This window comes from Rhododendron vialii, chromosome 10a, assembly GCF_030253575.1.
Source record: "Rhododendron vialii isolate Sample 1 chromosome 10a, ASM3025357v1".
Taxonomy (NCBI): domain Eukaryota; kingdom Viridiplantae; phylum Streptophyta; class Magnoliopsida; order Ericales; family Ericaceae; genus Rhododendron; species Rhododendron vialii.
In genome coordinates, this window is record NC_080566.1 from 1,210,197 (window position 1) to 1,229,994 (window position 19,798).

Genomic DNA, 19,798 nt, shown 5'->3' on the forward strand with positions numbered 1-19,798 from the left:
GTTTCATGCAGTTGTAGAATCTTCACCTCCACCCCCTTCTAAATTAACAGCAGAAATATGACATGCTTAAACTAAGACAAATACCATTAAAACCGAAAATATAACTTCAAGTGATCAGCAGTGGGGTATCAATTCAAGTGAAGCAAGGTAAAGAAGAAAGACAACTGAGGTACCTTCATGCACGAAATTATTGAGGGGGGCCCGAGCACAACGGTCCGGTTCGAGTCGCGTAAACAACTCTCCGCTTTGGTCTCTCGATTTTGCTCATGAAATCAAAAACCCACCAAGCTGTTTATCCAAACACCAAAAAAAAAGGAAACAACAATGCATTTTTTCGTATCTTGTTACCCATATTCACTCTTCATGCAAACCCAATTGTAGACACAGGCTATATGCAAGCATAAGTAAAGTTTAAAAATTCTCGGTTTTCTTGCATTTTCCGTAAGAGCCAATAGAAGGAGTGAGAACATAAGTAGATTAATTGATGAGATATAACGAAATGCGAGAAGAAGAAGAAGAAGAACCGACGATGTCGGAGAAAATCTCGGTTTGGTTGATTGGGGGAGATGAAGTTTACTCAAAACGACGTCGAGCAGATTCTGTACGGACCTCGCAAGTTCAACACGGAGGTTCCTCAAAACGGCGTCGCCCGGATTTAATAGGGACTTCTCATCTTGAACCTGCGAAGTGTGTTTATAGGGACTGCAACTTGTAATTGGAAAATTGTGAACTCATGCCGGGTTTATCTATCGATCAAAACTGTTCAGGTTGTAGGGCTTGTCAAGAACATTGATTGCAATGATGATCATACGAATAGAATGCTTTTTAGTACATAATCGGATATGATTTATATGTTTTTATTTTTATGAAAATAGACTTTGCCACATTGCATCAAAACCGTTTTGTTCTTAAACGAAGTGCTCTTTGGAAGGACGAACTGCAATGTGTAATTGGTAAATTGCGAACTGATTCGGGGTTCATTTCTCAATCGAAACTGTTCAATTTGTAGGTCGTGTCGAGTAGATATATCACAATTGAGATCATGCTAATCGAATTCTGTTTAGTACATAATCGGAGATGGTTTCTGTGAATTTTTTTGTGAGAAAATAGATTTGGTCGCACTGGATCACACCCATTTTAGAGTATTGTGGAATAAATTCACTCCGACGGAGAGGGAGGGAGGGAGGGAGAGAGAGAGAGAGTAAATTCACTCCGACGGAGAGAGAGAGAGAGAGAGAGAGAGAGAGAGAGAGAGAGAGAGAGAGAGAGAGAGAGAGAGTGGTTACGGAAGGAATCTGATCGGAAATGGTCTCAATGCCATAGCAACAGAGGTCTCTTCCAATCTTCCATTCTCTTCAGCTGATCGATTTTGATTTTGTATTGCTTTCATTGATCTTTATTTATGGGATTTCATTGTCGCCGGGATTTATCCTAATCTTCCATTCTCTGCAACAACAACAACAACAACCATTTTGAAAGCTTTGTCACCGATCATGAAATTTCTGCTCCATTGCCTGTCTAAATTGAGCCAATTAAGCTTTGTCGAGTACTTTTTTCCCGCAGAGATTTCACGATCATTAGAATGGAAACGATTGATTTCAGAGCTTTGTGAGAGGGCCCTTCTTGTCTTCCAGTGTTGTCTGATAATTGCATGAGATGTGGTTATTTTTGTAGCAAGTCTGAAAAAGAAATCTTCAATAAGTCTGTCAATTTCTGTTTCGGGGAAGTTATCAAATTTTTGAAGTTACGCTTTTGCATTTTTCAATAGCGAGAATGCAAATCCCTTTCGTGAGAACATGCCATGAAATAGATTGCCAATGGCCCGAAAAAGATGCAGATGATATATCTCGTCTTAACTCTTCTATTTTCGTGATTGAATAATGTATCGAGAAATCGACCATACCACAAACATACAACGCGTCAAAAATAATCGAGAAGAACGCAAGACACGGAGTTTTTTACGTGGTACCCCAACTATGTAGTTGAGTACATCCAAGGCTTATGCAAGTTTCCACTATGTATGGAATGAAACTTGGTCTCTCTTTTTTCTGGGTTCACAAGCTATTGTTTTGGGCTAAAAAGACTTCCACCTTTTTGGATGTAGGAGATTTCTATTCTTTGCACCATTAATTTGAGATTTTTTGGATAGCTATTTCTCTTTTGGTTTAGATTCAAATAGGTTGAAACTGACACATGAAGCCATATCTTAGTTGCATGGGAATCTAGTAGTCCTGGTATTTTTCTGCTCTATATTTATATATGTGTGTGTGTTCCTGGTATTACCTCTTTATCTTGCATCCAGTTGTAAATTGCAACAATGAACTTAATATTTATAGATGATACATTGTCGGTCATCAACGATACTTCCCAACTCTTTATTTGAATAACCGAAGGAATATTATGCTTTCTGTTTACCCCTTTCCAGTTTGTCTAAAGTCTTGCCTAGTGGAAATTAGGTACCGTATTGTTATGAACTATGGAGCACGGGTACCGGTATGCGGTACGGGTACGGGTACAGGAAACGGCAAAACCCCAAAAAAATAGGGTACGGGTACGGCGGGGGTACGGCATATATATATATATATATATATATATATATATATATATATATATATATATATAATGTTTTTCTATTTTTTATTGCATAAAATGAAATATAAACCCATTTTACCAACAAAAAGCAAAATCAGTACAAATATGCATATCTACTACATATCTATTAGTATTCAGAATTTCAGATACATATATACATATACATTACACATGCATACATTTGTAGATATATACAAAGAGAGAGACTATTCCGATCGATAAAAAAAATATACAGAGAGAGACGAAGAGAGAGATGGACAAAGAGAGAGAGGGGTGTTTATAAATGACAAATAAATTACACAATAAGCTCACATTTTATAATTATTTACAAAAAAATCCCAGAAATTTTGAAAAATTTTCATTTTGGGCTAAAACGTACCCTTGCCGTACCCACGCCGTACCAGTACCCGGTACGGGTACGGGTACGAGTACGGCGACATTTTCGAAGTACCCGTGCTTCATAGGTTATGAACCATTGATGTGTACTTCTTGGTGCTGTTGCCTCTTTTTTTGACTCTGGTATGCTCCTTAAAGAATGGAATGCCACTACTATTTCCTTGGTCCCAAAGGTTAGTGCTCCTTCCTCTGTCAGAGACTACAGGCCTATATCATGTTGCAATGTGAAGTATAAATGCATTACTAAAGTTCTTGCAAATAGGATGCAATTTGTATTGCCCTTTGTTATTGATCAAGCTCAATCTGCTTTTCTCAAAGGAAGATTAATTGTTGATAATGTCCTTTTGATGCAAGAGTTAGTTAGAGGTTATCATAGAGATCATGGCATTCCTAGATGTGCAATCAAAATTGACCTTATGAAAGCCTATGATTTGGTTGACTGGGATTTCCTTTTTGACACTATGACTTGTATGGAATTCCCTAGTTTTGTTCGTGCACTGGATTAAGCAATGTGTTTCCTCAGCTAAATACTCAGTGGTCATTAATGGGAATATGGAGGGTTATTTCCCTAGTCATAGAGGCTTAAGGCAAGGTGACCCTATCTCACCATACATTTTCCTGATTGTTATGGAAGCTTTTGGTGCTATTCTCAAATACAGAGTCCACAGTGGTGGATTATCTTACCATCCCAAGTGTAGTGCTTTGAATATCTGCCACCTTGCTTTTGCTGATGATCTATTCATCCTTAGTAGTGTGGATCAGGTTTCTTTTGAGCTTATTAAGGGTGTTCTAACTAATTTCCACTCCTTCTATGGGCTTCAACCTAATATTCATAAAAGTGCTATTTTCTATGGGGGTGTTGATGAGAATCTTAAGGCTCAAATGCGGGCTTTCCTTCCTTTCCTGAAGGTCATTTTCCCATTAAATACCTGGGTGTTCCTTTGATCTCTTCTAAGCTTAAAGCCGATGATTGTGCTATTTTGAAGGAGAAAATTCTTCGTCGAATTTTGAGCTGGGATTCTTAGACTTTATCTTATGGTGTAGGGCCTTGCTCATTCAGTCTGTTTTGTTTAGCATTCAGGTGAATCGGAGCTCTATTTTATCATTCCTAGTAAAGTGATTAAGGAGATTGAATCTACTCTAATGGCTTTTCTTTGGTCTGGAACTGAGCTTAAGCACTCTAGGGCTAAAGTTAAGTGGGATCAGATTTGTTGTCCTAAGGAGGAAGGGGGTTTGAGGTTTAGACAAATCAAGGAGTGGAGTAGGGCTTCTATGCTACGACACTTATGGGCTTTGTGTAAGAAGGCTAACACTCTTTGGGTTAAGTGGATACACACATATTTCATTAAAGAGGACTGTCGTTGGACCATGGATATTCCTTGTGATACTTCTTGGACTATGAGGAAAATCCTTGGTTTAAGGACATTGTGCCAACCCCTTATCAGATGTCTTGTTGGCAATGGAGCTAATACTTTTCTTTGGCTTGATAATTGGCACGACTTGGCCGGGTCTTTTGTATGCTAAGTTTGGTGAGTGGGTTGTGACTAATTTGGGCAGAGCATTATAGGCTAAAGTGGATACTATTATAGATCAAGGAGAGTGGCGCTGGCCTAGATTGAGAAATCAGTTCATTCAAACTATTGTGGCTCATACTTCCCCCAGTTTGAAGCCAAATCCTAACACTGAAGATTCTGTTTGTTGGTTACCTCATCCAAGTGGCATATTCACTGTTCAGTCAGCTTGGAATGCTTTTAAGAAAAGGTATCCAATTCAGCAATGGTACAAGATTGTCTGGGGTGGTAATATCGTTCCTTGATGGTCTTTTATTCTTTGGTTGGCTGTCCTCCAACAACTTTGCACCAAAGATCGGTTGAAAATTTGAGGTATGCAATTGGATGGCATTTGTCCTCTATGTAAGTCTGCTGATGAAACTCACCAACACCTATTCTTTGATTGCTCTTTCTCCACTGTTGTGTGGCAGCATAGGGCTAACAAAAATTTGACTCAGGATATGCCTGATAGCTTGGTGGTGGTTCTTGATTGGTATTGTGGGCAGGTTAACGGTAAAAGTTTGAAATCTATTAGTCTTAAATCTTCTCTGGCAGCAACTGTTTATGGGCTATGGCGAGAGAAATTGTCGAATTTTCCAAGGGAAAGTGATGGGCCAGGATCAGGTGATGCGAAGCATTGAAGCTGATGTTCGGGACTTCCTTAGCTCAAGGAGAAAAATGAAACGGTCTCTAGAGATTCAATCTTTGTGTAGGAGTTGAGGCTTATCTAGTAGGATTTTTTTACCTGTATAGTTTTATTGGTTCTTGTTTGTTTGTTGTTGGCTAGCTTTGAAGTTGCCTTTTTTTTTTTTACTGGTTGTAAGGGACTTTTCCCTCGACTTTGTTTCTTGTTGTTTGAGCTTAATAAGATCCTGCACTTTATCATAAATAAATAAAAAAAAAAGAGCTTCAAAGCCATAGCCAAAACCATTATGAAGCAAAAGACTCCGTTTAAAATTGGCAGAACAAAATCACCTCCTCAACATTTTGGGCAGTTCTTGCTGATACCTAGCTCCAAGAACAAAAGCCCATTTTCCTTCGCAAATTGTTCCCCTTCTTCTTTGCTGACAGCCCTTCTGTGCGCAAGGTCACTCTTGTTCCCTATGATAAGGATGAATGATCGCCATGTTACATGCTGCCACGCATCTTCAAGCCACCGGCTTGCCGCGCATCTTCAACAATTTCTGGCCTTTGGAGCCTTAATTGCATTTTCCCAATGACCATTTGCCCATTAGTGGCTTGAGTGTACGTGCTAGCTGTTGAAAGCTACCACTAGAAGACTTGGTCAAACCAATAACTCCATATATTACTTATGTGTTTTCCTCCTCCACTACTAAGTTTTCTACTCACACACACTCTCTCTCTCTCTCTGGGAAAAAACAGATTACAACACAGCAAAAATATACTCCATTCTTTCATTCCTTATTTTTTTTCCCCCTTTCCTCCAAGTTCTTGTGGTTTTTTTTCTAAAAGAGGAACCATCAAAGAGGATTATTCAAATCCTTTTCCGGGTAGTGCGAGTTAGGAGGAGAAGACTATAGTTAAATTCTGTGAGGTTGCGTGCCGCGAGCCCTATGCACCAAGTGACCGACTCCGAGGGGTGCGAATTGATCTTTAAGAACGCCGCCATCAGCGTGACTCAATAGCTCGGTGAGATTGTTCTTTGATTTACTTTATTTGATATTTTGATATGCAAGAAATTGTGCATTATACTACTAATTTTCCAACACGAAATCTAATCAATGAAAAGTAAGTGAAACGAAATAAACGAACAGAGTGCTTAAAGGGAATTGTGGGGGTACGGAAATTATAAACTCAAATAGCACGAAAATAGTATGACAAGAAGTAAGGGACTCTAAAGTTTCGGGTTGAACTCTCACCACTAGCGAAAAACTCTGGTGACCACTAGAAATTGCCGTTTGTCAATTTTATGACCCCGAGACTAATCAAGGTGTGTCTAAGATGATCATGATACCCAATTATCGATAAAAATAGTTCATTAAGTTTTTTTTCTTCTTTCTAATAACCAGAAGTCCGGGTCAGCTTGCGGGCATCTTTACTAATTCTGGGGCCTTGAAGTTAACGACCGGACAAATTTCCAGTGGCCCCAATGTTTGAAATATTTTCTCTTCGTGAGATTCGAACTTGCAACTCTTGGGATACAAACCTTTTAATTGTTTTCTCATATCCATTTGGCCAAACCCTCTTGAGATTGTATTTTGAATAAAGTTTAAAAGATACATCAATTTTGCTATGAATGTGTAAACATTAGTATGCGATAGGCGATTAAATTGTGTGGAATGTGTACGAGTTTTGCTACTTACACATACAAATCAAATGACAAATGAGCATTTGACATCTTAGTCGGAGTTGCTTCACATGTCAATTCTTTCACTTAGCATGCCATGTCAAGTATGACATCCTTGGTTGGAGATGCGTTTTTTTCCTTTTTATGTTCATTAACCTCAACTGGTATTGCTACTGTACGGAAAACATTTTCAAAATTTCTATCTTGGTCGTATGTTTCCTTCCTTGAACAATAAAGAAGAATGCATCCTGTACTGTCACTAATCCAAGCTCTGGGCACGTGCTTGTGCCCTAACAACAGAGCTCCTATACTATCAGGGCACAAACACGCGTCCTGAGCTTGGATTAACAACCAAGCATTACAGAGCTCCCTATTCTTATCAGAAGGAGAAACTTTCTTCCGAACCATGCAGGCCCGCTCCCATTGTATCTTCAAAACTACCCCAGATAACTCCATATTTCTACTCAGAAAAATTCCAGAATTACATTCCCTTGCAAACACTGTACATAGCGGCAGGGAAAGTATGCAGAAACAAACTGGAGGCTTGAGAGATTTACTCTTACATTCCCTTGCAAACACTGTACATAGCCGCAAAGAAAGTACGCAGAAACAAACTGGAGGCTTGAGAGATTTACTCTTCTCATTACTTAAAGGGCACAGTAAGAGTGCCCATCTCTAGAAGCCAATCTACCATAAAAGCCATTGGATGAAGGAGCACCTACGCGCACACAGAGAAAACCATAACTGATGGGACCAAGCAACAGGAGGGGGACTCATTTCAGATCGCTTGCCAATCTGACAAACAAATTATTTTCCCGAAAAATGCAATCTCAGGCATTCATGATTCATTTGCAATTAGCAACAAACAAATGCAGTACAAAATATAAAATAGAACAAAGTTGTGAGCCACATAGACTGCAAATCTCGAAACTCCTGCAGTCACAAGGGAGAAGGGAAAAAAAACCCAATAGTACATGTCTCATTAACAGTTATAAAAACCCAATAGTACATGTCTCATTAACAGTTATTCATTTGCAAATAGCAACGACTCATAGTGAAATAAGTTCTCAATGGATAATTACAAATGAAAACTTATCACTACCTTCTTGGAGGTGGCACTTTCCTGCAATTTCTTGACTAACCTTTCAATGTCCACATGCCGAAACCCAGTATACCCCACAGTCCTCCAATAACAACCTTCCCGATGAAATCCTGACTCCAGAGTTAAACTCAATTGTTCAAGCACAGCAGCATACTTCACCAACTGCATAAGAAACAGAATCTGAGACCGGCTTCCGCAAAATCAACTGAGTTCAACATCCTTCAGATGATTGTGTGCGAGCCCACCAAGCTTAGTGCTTTCAAATGCATTCGCATGTGCTGGGGAGTGTATCTGCGACCACAATAGCAGTAGTAATTAACCCCTACAAGGCTACAACACTTGACATATAGAAATATTACTGTTATTACATCCTGTTCAATGGTGTGTGAGGTTCATAGAAAAACTAGCAAGGTTTGATATGTCTGAACACACAGGTTCTTTTCCAAAATCTTTTTGTCTTTGGTGGATATCTTCAGCTTCTAAACCTAAATGTCATGCTTTTTCAGTTCATCTCAGCCTAAAATATAGGAAAATTAAAAGCTTTCACCAGAAAGTTTCACCACAAACTGAGAAAGTTTCACATAGGAAAATTAGCCCTTCTTTAAACGTGAAATTCAGAAAAGACACAATAGACAAAGAATAACGCATATCACAAGACATAACAGAAAGAAGGGGAAGCGCAAGATTAAACACTACAAAACAGCACGAAAGGGTGGTGGCCACCACACCCCACGTGTAAGTGTGAAACAGCTATGGGAGGGGCTGTAGTCTTGAGACCACCTCAACTACACACGTAAGCGTTTGAAACGGTTGTGAAAGGGGCTCTAGAGATTAGTCTAAGGTCTGCGCAAGTTGGCCCGGGACACCCTACGATACCCATCAAGAAAAATAGGGTGGTGGCCATTTTGTCATTATAGATACCATCCATGCCTTTTGAGCCATCAGTAGTTCTATATGCTTTTCCCCTCCTCAATATCAATCATGTGTCTCCCTTTCTAAACAGCAGCATTTCTTTGTTTATGCTTTGAATTATCTGGCAGAATCTTTGCTTGGAGTATAATTAACCTCCTTTGTGTTTGTTTCCTTCCATTTCGAGCTCTCGAATGCGATTTCTCTTTCTATTTCCTCTCGTCTCTAAAAACCGCCAGAATGGGGAGGCAACCTTGTTGTGACAAGGTAGGGTTGAAAAGAGGTCCATGGACCATTGAGGAAGATCACAAGCTCATGAACTTCATCCTCAACAATGGTATCCTTTGTTGGCGGATGGTTCCTAAGCTCGCAGGTGAACAAATCAATAAAGCCTCCTTCCTGTCGACACAGAATCATCTGTCCCCTGAAATCTTTGATGTCTTGCACTAGTGACTCAAAGCCACATGATCTTGCCTTGAATTCGCTTATTTAGAGATTCTCGCTATATTATGTGGTTAGAAGTTCATTACGAGATGATTTTTTCGTTTGTCTAAAATAATTTTGCATTGGTGGTAATGAAGGTTTGCAAAGATGTGGAAAGAGTTGCAGACTAGGATGGATTAATTATCTAAGACCAGACCTGAAAAGAGGGGCACTATCAGAAGCCGAAGAGGATCAGATTATACAACTCCATGCCTGTCTTGGTAACAGGTCTTAATTTGTAGCCAACATCGCTCTTATTAATCTAATGTCCTTATGAAATCTTTTGCTAATTTAGTTTGTTAATTATCCTAACCCGACTTAAAATCTTTTCTAGGTGGTCTAAAATAGCCTCGCATTTTCCTGGCCGCACGGACAATGAAATCAAGAACCGCTGGAACACTAGAATCAAGAAAAGGTTAAAGCCCCTTGGAGTGGACCCTGTGTCCCACAAATCAATTGAGCAACAAGAAGATGAAGAGAAAACCGAGGCAATCCCAACATCGAATTCATCGACTCAACGAGAGGGAAGCTTGGGAGTTCCATGCATGATCATGGAGAAACATACAAAGAATGAGGAGAAACAATTAACTGAAGGTGACATGAACTTGGATGAAACAAGTGAACTTTTACGTGGTTATGAAATGGTGAGTTTGGATGCTGGGTTGTGGATGAACCAAGGAGCTACTAATCCCAGTTCTTGCAGCCCTTCATTCTCTTTGGAAGAGTCTCTTAACCCTTCAATGGGTGAATCCAATCCTATTCAACAATGGGTTGATTCCATGCTATCATGTGATAGTTTCAACCAACTAGAAGAAGTGTTGTTGTTTTTGAAGAATTGCCAATAAATCAACTCTTTTTTTTCTTTTCTTTTTTGGTAATGCAAGGTGTCCTGGCCCAATTTGTCCCCACTCTTATTATGTTCATATGGGCTTGATTGTGCAGTCAATTGATCAAAACTTGAGCCAAAAAAAGTGTACCGTAAATTGTTTTTTACTATGATTTTGAGTACTTTTGTTCTATTAAACCCCATTTAATTTCTAATTTCAACTTCTTACATGTTCTTCATGCTTTGTGATCAATGCATGATATTTGGATTCTCCTAGTTGTATTTATATCTTTTGTGACTCTATGTGCGTGTGTGTATATAAGCTGAAGGAACCTGTGTGTGTGTGTGTGTGTATATTTCTTTGGTATTTTATACTTGCATGGAGGTTCATTCAAGGACAAGCAAGGCCACTTCTCTTTATCTAATAAAAAACTAAGGTTCTGTAATACAGCTACTTTAGGCACACTATATATATCAAAGCACCAAAAGTGGGAATCAAGCAAAAAAAAGGCGGTCCCTTTCAGCACATAGACAATTTTACTCACTTCTAGTGAAGAGGTTAATTCTCGTGACTCGTATTCTATTACTTTTATTGGATACAACTAGACAATTTTTCTCACTTCTAGTGAAGAGGTTAATTCTTGTGACTCGTATTCGATTAATAATTTTATTGGATAGCTAGACAATTTTTCTCACTTCTAGGGAAGAGGTTACTACTACAGTCACTAGTATGAAGTTTAAAATTAGCCAGCTAGAGGCAATTACTACAACTCCTCTCAGCGTTATTGTCCTTACTAGTTCGGTAGTCTTGTGCTCGTCATTGTGTTGTACATTTACGTACAATGTTTGCACCACTTGATATTGCAGTACCATAAGTTGTTCAAGGAACTAAATTTGTCAGAGTGGTAATCCTTCCTATAGATGATTGTAATGACCTAGTCGTGAATACAATTACTAAATTTGTCAGGAGATCTAGCTCTACCCGGGGTATCATACATGGATTTATGATGCTTAGTTAAACCTCTCTAACCTTTACTACAACCACTTGAGACTATGCTACGTACCATTTCTCACCCCAGAACAAATCAAATTAGTCTTAAAATACAAAATAGCATATTCTCCTTTGGAAGGCCTCTGCTACAAATTAACAGCAAGTTTTAGAAAACCCTCATGACATTAACACCCAATAAGTAACATTATTTACATAACCCTCAAAGCTTGCATGTTTACAGGTATTCGCTTTGACAACATCTTGGAAATCGAGCTATTTTTGCACTGGTATTGCATGGCACTTGCAAAGGACATAACTTCTTGAAGATACAGAACTGTGATTTTCCCGTTAAGTAAAATTCTTGATGTGGTTACCGTGTCCAAATTCAGATGGCACCAAAACGTGATTTCTTTTCATCGAGTGCAGATATCAGACAGCTTTCCTGCCAGTATTAAGTTAGCTGAGCAAAATTATTACCAAGTTCTTGCTGTCAAGTAGGCCAACTACCCAAATGAGCAGACCAAGTTCACATTCTACCAGGTTGTCAATTACTAAGTTCTTGCGGTATTACATTCTACCGAGTTGTTAATTACCAAAATTACGTTTTTCTGATCTTCAACAAATCAAATCCTAATCTATATTTTGTTAAACAAACATCAGCAACTAATTCACAGCTCAAACAAAATGCATAGAAAATCCTTATGCTTTTCAAGGCGGACTAGTTATTTTCCAATCACAATTTTGGACAAAGCAAAACCATCACAGACAAATGGAAAGTTAACAATCCAAACTACCTCGAAATCAGATGAGTGCATGTAATAGGATCCATGAAATTTGCTGACTGCAGTTTTTTGAGCTTTCATGAAATTTGGACCCTCTAGTTCTACTCTGCAATTTCTTCAAGCCATGCACTGCTTCTTTTCTTCACTCTTGGCCGGAGAACATCTGCACTTCTAACTAACGCTGCATCACTAGTTTCTCCCAAATATCTGGTAACTCGTCAGCAAACCTACTGCGTAAATGGCTCAATTCTTCACCCTATTCTCCTCTGGACAAACAAGCTAGCACTGAATTCTTCATTAAGTTCAGAATCAACTGAGAGCATCAAAAAAGCATAAGGGAATGCCATTACTCTTAGGAGAATAGATGCAGAACTGCTTCCGCAGGGGAAAACACGTCTTTTCTAAGGACCGATTTAGAATTCTACTTACACAAATCTAAACTAGAACCTAGAACGCTTCAGCGGGGGAAAGCTCATCCCTTCTTAGGACTGCCTCAGAACTACCAACAGAAAAGCTAAACAAGAGTATTGTGCTATGTCAAGTATTTTCTTGTGCATATCTCACAGGTTGTAGGTTTGCGCATAGGTTTATGCATCGAAACCGAAAAATTAAAAATTTGCCACACATTTTAAGTTTCATGCAGTTGTAGAATCTTCACCTCCACCCCCTCCTAAATTAACAGCAGAAATATGACATGCTTAAACGAAGACAAATACCATTTAAAACCGAAAATATAACTTCAAGTGATCAGTAGTGGGGCATCAATTCAAGTGAAGCAAGGTAAAACAGAAAGACAACTGAGGTACCTTCATGCACGAAATTATTGAGGGCCGCCCGAGCACAACGGTCCGGATCGAGTCGCGGAAACAACCTCGTCGCTTGCTCTCTCGATTTTGCTCATGAAATCAAAAACCCACCAAGCTGTTTATCCAAACACCAAAAAAAAAGGAAACAACAATGCATTTTTTCGTATCTTGTTACCCATATTCACTCTTCATGCAAACCCAATTGTAGACACAGGCTATATGCAAGCATAAGTAAAGTTTAAAAATTCTCGGTTTTCTTGCATTTTCCGTAAGAGCCAATAGAAGGAGTGAGAACATAAGTAGATTAATTGATGAGATATAACGAAATGCAAGAAGAAGAAGAAGAAGAAGAACCGACGATGTCAGAGAAATTCTCGGTTTGGTTGATTGGGGAAGATGAAGTTTACTCAAAACGACGTCGAGCAGTTTCTGTAGGGACCTCGCATGTTCAACACGGAGGTTCCTCAAAACGGCGTCGCCCAGATTTAATAGGGACTTCTCATCTTGAACCTGCGAAGTGTGTTTATAGGGACTGCAACTTGTAATTGGAAAATTGTGAACTCATGCCGGGTTTATCTATCGATCGAAACTGTTCAGGTTGTAGGGCTTGTCAAGAAAATTGATTGTAATGAAGATCATACGAATAGAATGCTTTTTAATACATAATCGGATATGATTTATGTGTTTTTATTTTTGTGAAAATAGACTTGGCCACATTGCATCAAAACCGTTTTGTTCTTAAACGAAGTGCTCTTTGGAAGGACGAACTGCAATGTGTAATTGGTAAATTGCGAACTGATTCGGGGTTCGTTTTTCGATCGAAACTGTTCAATTTGTAGGTCGTGTCGAGTAGATAAATCATTACTGAGATCGTGCTAATCGAATTCTGTTTAGTACATAATCGGAGATGGTTTCAGTGAATTTTTTTGTGAGAAAATAGATTTGGTCGCACTGGATCAAACCCATTTTAGAGTATTGTGGAATAAATTCACTCCGACGGAGAGGGAGGGAGGGAGGGAGAGAGAGAGAGAGTGGTTGATCATCGGAGAGTGGTTACGGAAGGAATCTGATCGGAAATGGTCTCAATGCCATAGTAACAGAGGTCTCTTCAAATCTTCCATTCTCTTCAGCTGATCGATTTCGATTTTGTATTGCTTTCATTGTTCTTTATTTATGGGATTTCATTGTCGCCGGGATTTATCCTAATCCGTTTATGGTGGTTTTACACCTGTTAATTTTGCAACAACAACATCCATTTTGAAAGCTTTGTCACCGATCATGAAATTTCTGCTCCATTGCCTGTCTAAATTGAGCCAAATTAAGAAGAGCCTACTTTTTGGCTTTTCATTTTTAGCTTTTTGGCTTTTTGACTTTTTGAATTATGGCCAGAATGTATTTTGAGTATGGTAGAGTGTTTGAGGGATTTGTGCAGAATGTATTTTGAAATTGTAGTAGTATTTGGTAGATGATTGTTGAAAATGAATTATGGGTTGCATTTTTACCGTATTGCCCTTTGTCTTCTTATAACAGTCAATTGCGTTTTTTTTTTTAATTTTTGTTTACTTTATTATTGAATAGTTTTTAGCGGTAAACATGCACAATAGTAGAATATGGGTGGTTTTGTTGCAAGTGAGCTTTGTTTCATGTTAAAAAACACAGCCAAGTAAAAACACAGCCAAGTGGAGGGGCAAATTTGGTAAAATGAAGGGAGTATTATGGGTATTTTCGTAATAGAAACTCAAAATCCAAAAATGAGAATTTGAAAAACTCCTCCAACCCAGATTTTGGTTTTTGGCTCCTAAACCCATAATCCGAAAATCTATTCTCCCGAAATCCATTCTGAAAATCAGTTGCCAAACACTCAAAATCTGAAAATGAAAATCCAAAAATCCGAAAATTTGGTTGCCAAACACCCCCTAAGCTTTGTCGAGTACTTTTTTCCCGCAGAGATTTCACGATCATTAGAATGGAAACGATTGATTTCAGAGCTTTGTCATGTATTTTGTTGTTACTACCGCTGTTTTGATCATTTCCAGGACTGCATTGTGAGAGGGCCCTTCTTGTCTTCCAGTGTTGTCTCATAATTGCATGAGATGTGGTTATTTTTGTAGCAAGTCTGAAAAAGAAATCTCCTATAAGTCAGTCAATTTCGGTTTCAGGGAAGTTATCAAATTTTTGAAGTTACGCTATTGCATTTTACAATAGCGAGAATGCAAATCCCTTCCGTGAGAACATTCCATGAAATAGATTGCCAACGGCCCGAATAAGATGCAGATGATATATCTCATCTTAGATCTTCTTTTTTTGTGATTGAATTATGTGTCGAGAAATCGACCATACCACAAACACACAACGCGTCAAAAACAATCGAGAAAGAAACAAAGAACGCAAGACACGGAGTTTTTTACATAGTACCCCAACTATGTAGTTGAGTATATCCAAGGCTTATGCAAGTTTCCACTATTTAGTTGGGTTAAAAAGCTATTCTTTTGGGCTAAAAGGACTTCCACCTTTTTGGATGTAGGAGATTTCTATTCTTGGCACCATTAATTTGAGATTTTTTGGATAGCTATTTCTCTTTTTTTTATAGATTCAAATAGGTTGAAACTGACATGTGTCAGCAGGCTTCAACAAGAAGACTAGAAAATGATGCAGAATTAAGGAAGCACTACTTTGAAATGTGGACTTCTTGAACCTACAGGGCACTATATGTATCTAATTACTCCTTCCTTGCAGGCTATTGCCTTACCAACTAGGTAAAAACAAGGACAAAATACACAACTTGTAACATTAATTGAATAGAAAACGCAGCTTTGACAGCACGGGAATATCCTGTATGAGGATGTGAAAAATCATGCTCATGTGAAGATGTGCAAGTGCTGTGGTCGTTACTGGTTGAGTCAGACGCTGCTTTGTTTTCAAAACAATGGTGTCTCTTCATTTAGCTACATGGAAATTAATTACCCTAAGAGAGGAGGGATTTATGAAAAAGAGTGCAAGTGTACATATTTACTTACATTGCACTCATGGGGAAGCCGTTTTTCATGGTCTTGTCTTTCCTCTGGTACATGAAGCCGTATCTTATTTGCACGGGAATCTAGTAGTCCTGGTATTTTTCTGCTCAATATATATATGAAGAATTTTCAAGTGAGGGATCCCTCATTTTAACAAAATGAGGGACTTTCATTTCCCGATCAAATTTTGAAAATCCGAACCGTTCAATGTGTGCAGAACGTAATTTTAAGGGTCCCCGCGAGAAATCAGCAAAAAAAATGACCGGAAAGGGCGTCATCCGAGCAGTTTGTTTTGAACCGTTCAATGAAAACTGCTCGGATGAAGCCCTTCCCGGTCATTTTTTTTGCTGATTTCTCACGGGGACCCTTAAAATCACGTTCTGATCACTTTGAGCGGCTCGGATCATCGAAATTCAATCTGGAAGGGGAGTCCCGCATTTTAATAAAATGAGGGATCCCTCACCGGAACCTAACTCATATATATATATATATATATATATATATATATATATATATATATATATATATGTTCCTGGTATTACCTCATTATCTTGCATCTAGTTGTAAATTGCAATAATGAACTTAATATTTTCATCTCTCCTTCCTATATAGATGATACATTGTCGGTCATCAACGATACACTCTTTATTTGAATAACCGAAGGAATATTCTGCTTTCTGTTTACCCCTTTCCAGTTTGTCTAGAGTCTTGCCTAGTGGAAATTAGGTACCGTATTGTTATGAACCATTGATGTGTACTTCTTGGAATGCAAGTAGAGATTGGTCTATTTATGGTATAGTCCGTGGTTTGTTTAGATGTATTTGATTTAGCTGTGTATTCCATATTTCACGAGAAATTTTCCATGCAGAGTTTAAGTCTCGTATGGGTTTGGATTTTTTGAATTGGACTTGTGAAGAGAAACTTGTGGAACTTAAAGAGGTGTGAGAGATGGATATTTAGAGGGAGTACGACAGATTTGAGGTTGTGATAAAAAATACTGTGCTTGAAGCTAAGGACATTGGTTAAAAAAAAAAGGGTAAGGACTTGGGCAGTAATGACACCAGGTAGAGCAAGGGCAAAGTTACTCTTGAACAAAGGGCTCTGGTGATAGCCCCGAGGGTTAGCTCTGGTGAAGCTAAGGACTTTGCCCTTGGTCTACCACTAGAGCAAGGGCAAAGTTACTCTTTTTGAGTGTGTGTGTGTGTGTTTTTGCCTCCTTTCATTTTGAGGTTTAGGGGAAACTATACAATGTCCTAAGAAAAGGGTGGTGGCCACCACACCCCACGCATAAGTGTGAAACGGCTATCTGACAGGCTGTAGTCTTGGGACCACCTCAACCCCACATGTAAGTAGTGTTTGAAACGGCTTTAGAAGGGGTTCTAGGGATTAGTCCGAGGTCTGTGCAAGTTGGCCTGGGACACCCTGCAATACCCATAAAGGTAAAAAAGGGTGGTGGCCATTTTGTCATTATCGATACCATCCATGCCTTTTGAGCCATCCATAGTTGTATATGCATTTCCCCCCCCCCTCAATATCAATCATGTGTCTCCCTTTCTAAACAGCATTTCTTTGTTTAGCTTTGAATGATCTGGCAGAATCTTTGCTTGGAGTATAATTAACCTCCTTTGTGTTTGTTTCGTTCCATTTTCGAGCTCTTGAATGCGATTTCTCTTTCTATTTCCTCTCGTCTCTAAACACCGCGAGAATGGGGAACCTTGTTGTGACAAGGTAGGGTTGAAGAGAGGTCCATGGACCATTGAGGAAGATCACAAGCTCATGAACTTCATCCTCAACAACGGTATCCATTGTTGGCGAATGGTTCCCAAACGTGCAGGTGAACAAATCAATAAAGCCTCCTTCCTGTCGACACAGAATCATCTGTCCCTGAAATCTTTGTTGTCTTGCACTAATGACTCAAAAGCCACATGATCTTGCCTTGAATTCGCGTATTTTGAGATTCTCGCTATATTATGTGGTTGGAAGTTCATTACGAGATGATTTTTTCGTTGTCTAAAATAATTTTGCGTTGGTGGTAATGAAGGTTTGCAAAGGTGTGGAGTGAGTTGTAGACTAGGATGGATTAATTACCTAAGACCGGACCTAAAAAGAGGGGCGCTATCAGGAGCCAAAGAGGATCAGATTATACAATTTCATGCCCGTCTTGGTAACAGGTCTAAATTAATTTGTAGCCTAGGATGGATGGATTAGTTTTTGATGGGTTTTGCTCTTTATAATAGCATTGAAGGAGAAGTAAAGAGAGAGATGTGGATCCTCTAAGGAGGGAAAGTTGCCGCTGCTAGTGGAATAGGGTCAGTTCAAATTGAGATTCCCGAGGAAGAAGAGATCTTCAGAAGGATACGAAGATTGCGCGTGCGGAGGGAAAATCTGTCTCTGTCTCTGTCTGTCTCTCTCTCTCTCTCTCTCCCTCTCTCTCTTCCCTCTCTCTCTCTCTCTCTCTCTCTACCTCTCAATCTCTTCCCAAATCTCACAACCATGGATCATTTGATCCTGATTCTCTCAATGAACTGCCCCCTCCAAAACCTAGAAGTTACCGGTTCCGCCAGAAACCACGGAAACCGGAAGAAGCGTCGTCGTCATCAATCGTGGTAACAAATCGTCAATTGCTTCCTAGTTTTAATTCTGTTTCGATTTTGAGCTCTCAGTAGACTTTAGATTCCTAATTTTAATTGTCTTTCGGTTTACTTCAGTCGGAAATTCCAGAGGCTGGTTCAAGCGACACAACTATTTTGGTAAACTCTTTGTTGTGTTTTAATCTATTGTGTCCACAGATCAAATTCCTAAATTTTTATTTTTATTTTTTTCAGTCAAAAATTCTTGTAGATGAAACATCTGGTCCAAGAGAAGACACAATTACTTTGGTAAACTGCTTGAATGCTTCCTAGTTTTAATTCTCTTTTGATTTTTACTTCTCAGTAAACTTTAGATTCCTAGTTTTAATTTTCTTTCAATTTACTTCAGTCGGAAGATCCAGATGCTGGTCCAAGCGACACAACTGCTTTGGTAAATTCTTTGTTGTGTTTGAATCACTTTTCAAAACTTTTAAGATCAGATTTCTTAAAAATTCTTTCCATTTTTTTCAGTCAGGAATTCTTGTATTGTAGTTGAAAAATCTGGTCCGAGAGAAGACACAATTACTTTGGTAAACTCTTTCTTGTGTTTGAATCTATTGTGTCCATGTTTTTTTTCCAAACTTTTAAGCACAATTTTTATTTTTCTTGTTTTGATGTATGCAGAAATATGGTCGTATATCGGAGTTCTGCCAAGCTTATATTTCTTCTATGTTAAATCAAGTATAGTTGATCTTCATGTTGTTGAAATCTACCAATTTTAATGTTGGATTTAATGTTTTTGGTGTTTCCATTGCAGTCAAACCATCATTAAATCCAAAAACATTAAATCCAACATTAAAATTGGTAGATTTCAACAACATGAAGATCAACTATACCTGATTTAACATAGAAGAAATATAACATTGGCAAGACTCCGATATACAACCATATTTTTGCATACATCAAAACAAGAAAAATGAAAATTGTGCTTAAAAGTTTGGAAAAAAACATAGACACAATAGATTCAAACACAAGAAAGAGTTTACCAAAGTAATTGTGTCTTTCTCTTGGACCAAAATTTTCAACTACAATACAAGAATTTCTTACTTAAAAAAATGGAAAGAATTTTTAAGAAATCTGATCTTAAAAGTTTTCAGATCCTGCAGCTCCAGATTTTTCAACCACGTGGCCGGTGCCCACTCGGCACTGAAAAATTTCTTGTGTTCTCTGGTGGAAGTGGACAAGGAGAAAGCTCAAAGTGTAGCTTTGGTCTCCTAATATTAGCGGCTTGTACATGAAGATTTGGGGCTGTTTTATGCACATCCATTTTGGGTGGGTGAGATCTTACCACTTTGATTCTAGTAGTTTATTGGTTAGGGTGTTTGTGATCAGATCCTTGAATCACTTTGTAAACATTGGTGATAGTGGAAATTTCTCTTTCTCTCACTCGTGGAGTAGACATTGAGACC

At 38.6% G+C, this 19,798-nt stretch overlaps 1 protein-coding gene and 2 long non-coding RNA genes across 5 annotated transcripts; 2 read left to right on the forward strand and 1 right to left on the reverse strand.

Moving 5' to 3' along the window:
• The first annotated feature begins 1,250 nt into the window (after positions 1-1,250).
• LOC131303674 (myb-related protein 315-like) lies at positions 1,251-11,370 on the forward strand. 3 transcript variants are annotated; one of them, XM_058330658.1, is made up of 4 exons: positions 1,251-1,331; positions 9,045-9,230; positions 9,439-9,568; positions 9,675-11,370. In XM_058330658.1, exons 2-4 carry the CDS (start codon positions 9,098-9,100, stop codon positions 10,183-10,185), a joined length of 774 nt encoding a protein of 257 aa, XP_058186641.1. In that variant the 5' UTR covers positions 1,251-1,331; positions 9,045-9,097; the 3' UTR covers positions 10,186-11,370. The 3 variants fall into 3 exon arrangements, with proteins under 3 accessions (XP_058186641.1, XP_058186640.1, XP_058186639.1); XM_058330657.1 differs by having other exon boundaries at positions 1,274-1,331; positions 9,097-9,230; XM_058330656.1 differs by lacking the exon at positions 1,251-1,331 and having other exon boundaries at positions 8,838-9,230.
• On the forward strand, positions 2,078-15,519 carry LOC131303678 (uncharacterized). The gene is made up of 2 exons (XR_009192129.1): positions 2,078-2,179; positions 15,346-15,519. It is a non-coding gene; the product is annotated as an uncharacterized LOC131303678 (long non-coding RNA).
• LOC131303676 (uncharacterized) lies at positions 7,801-14,056 on the reverse strand. The gene is made up of 2 exons (XR_009192127.1): positions 11,952-14,056; positions 7,801-8,239 (listed from the first exon to the last, which is right to left on the reverse strand). It is a non-coding gene; the product is annotated as an uncharacterized LOC131303676 (long non-coding RNA).
• Positions 15,520-19,798: the final 4,279 nt, after the last annotated feature.

Excerpts from the sequence above, each read along its gene's own strand:
- LOC131303674 (XM_058330658.1), top strand. The coding sequence starts at position 9,098 with ATGGGGAGGCAACCTTGTTGTGACAAGGTAGGGTTGAAAAGAGGTCCA. Across the intron at positions 9,231-9,438 it reads GATGGTTCCTAAGCTCGCAG|GTTTGCAAAGATGTGGAAAG; the intron begins GTGAACAAATCA and ends GTGGTAATGAAG. Across the intron at positions 9,569-9,674 it reads CATGCCTGTCTTGGTAACAG|GTGGTCTAAAATAGCCTCGC; the intron begins GTCTTAATTTGT and ends AATCTTTTCTAG.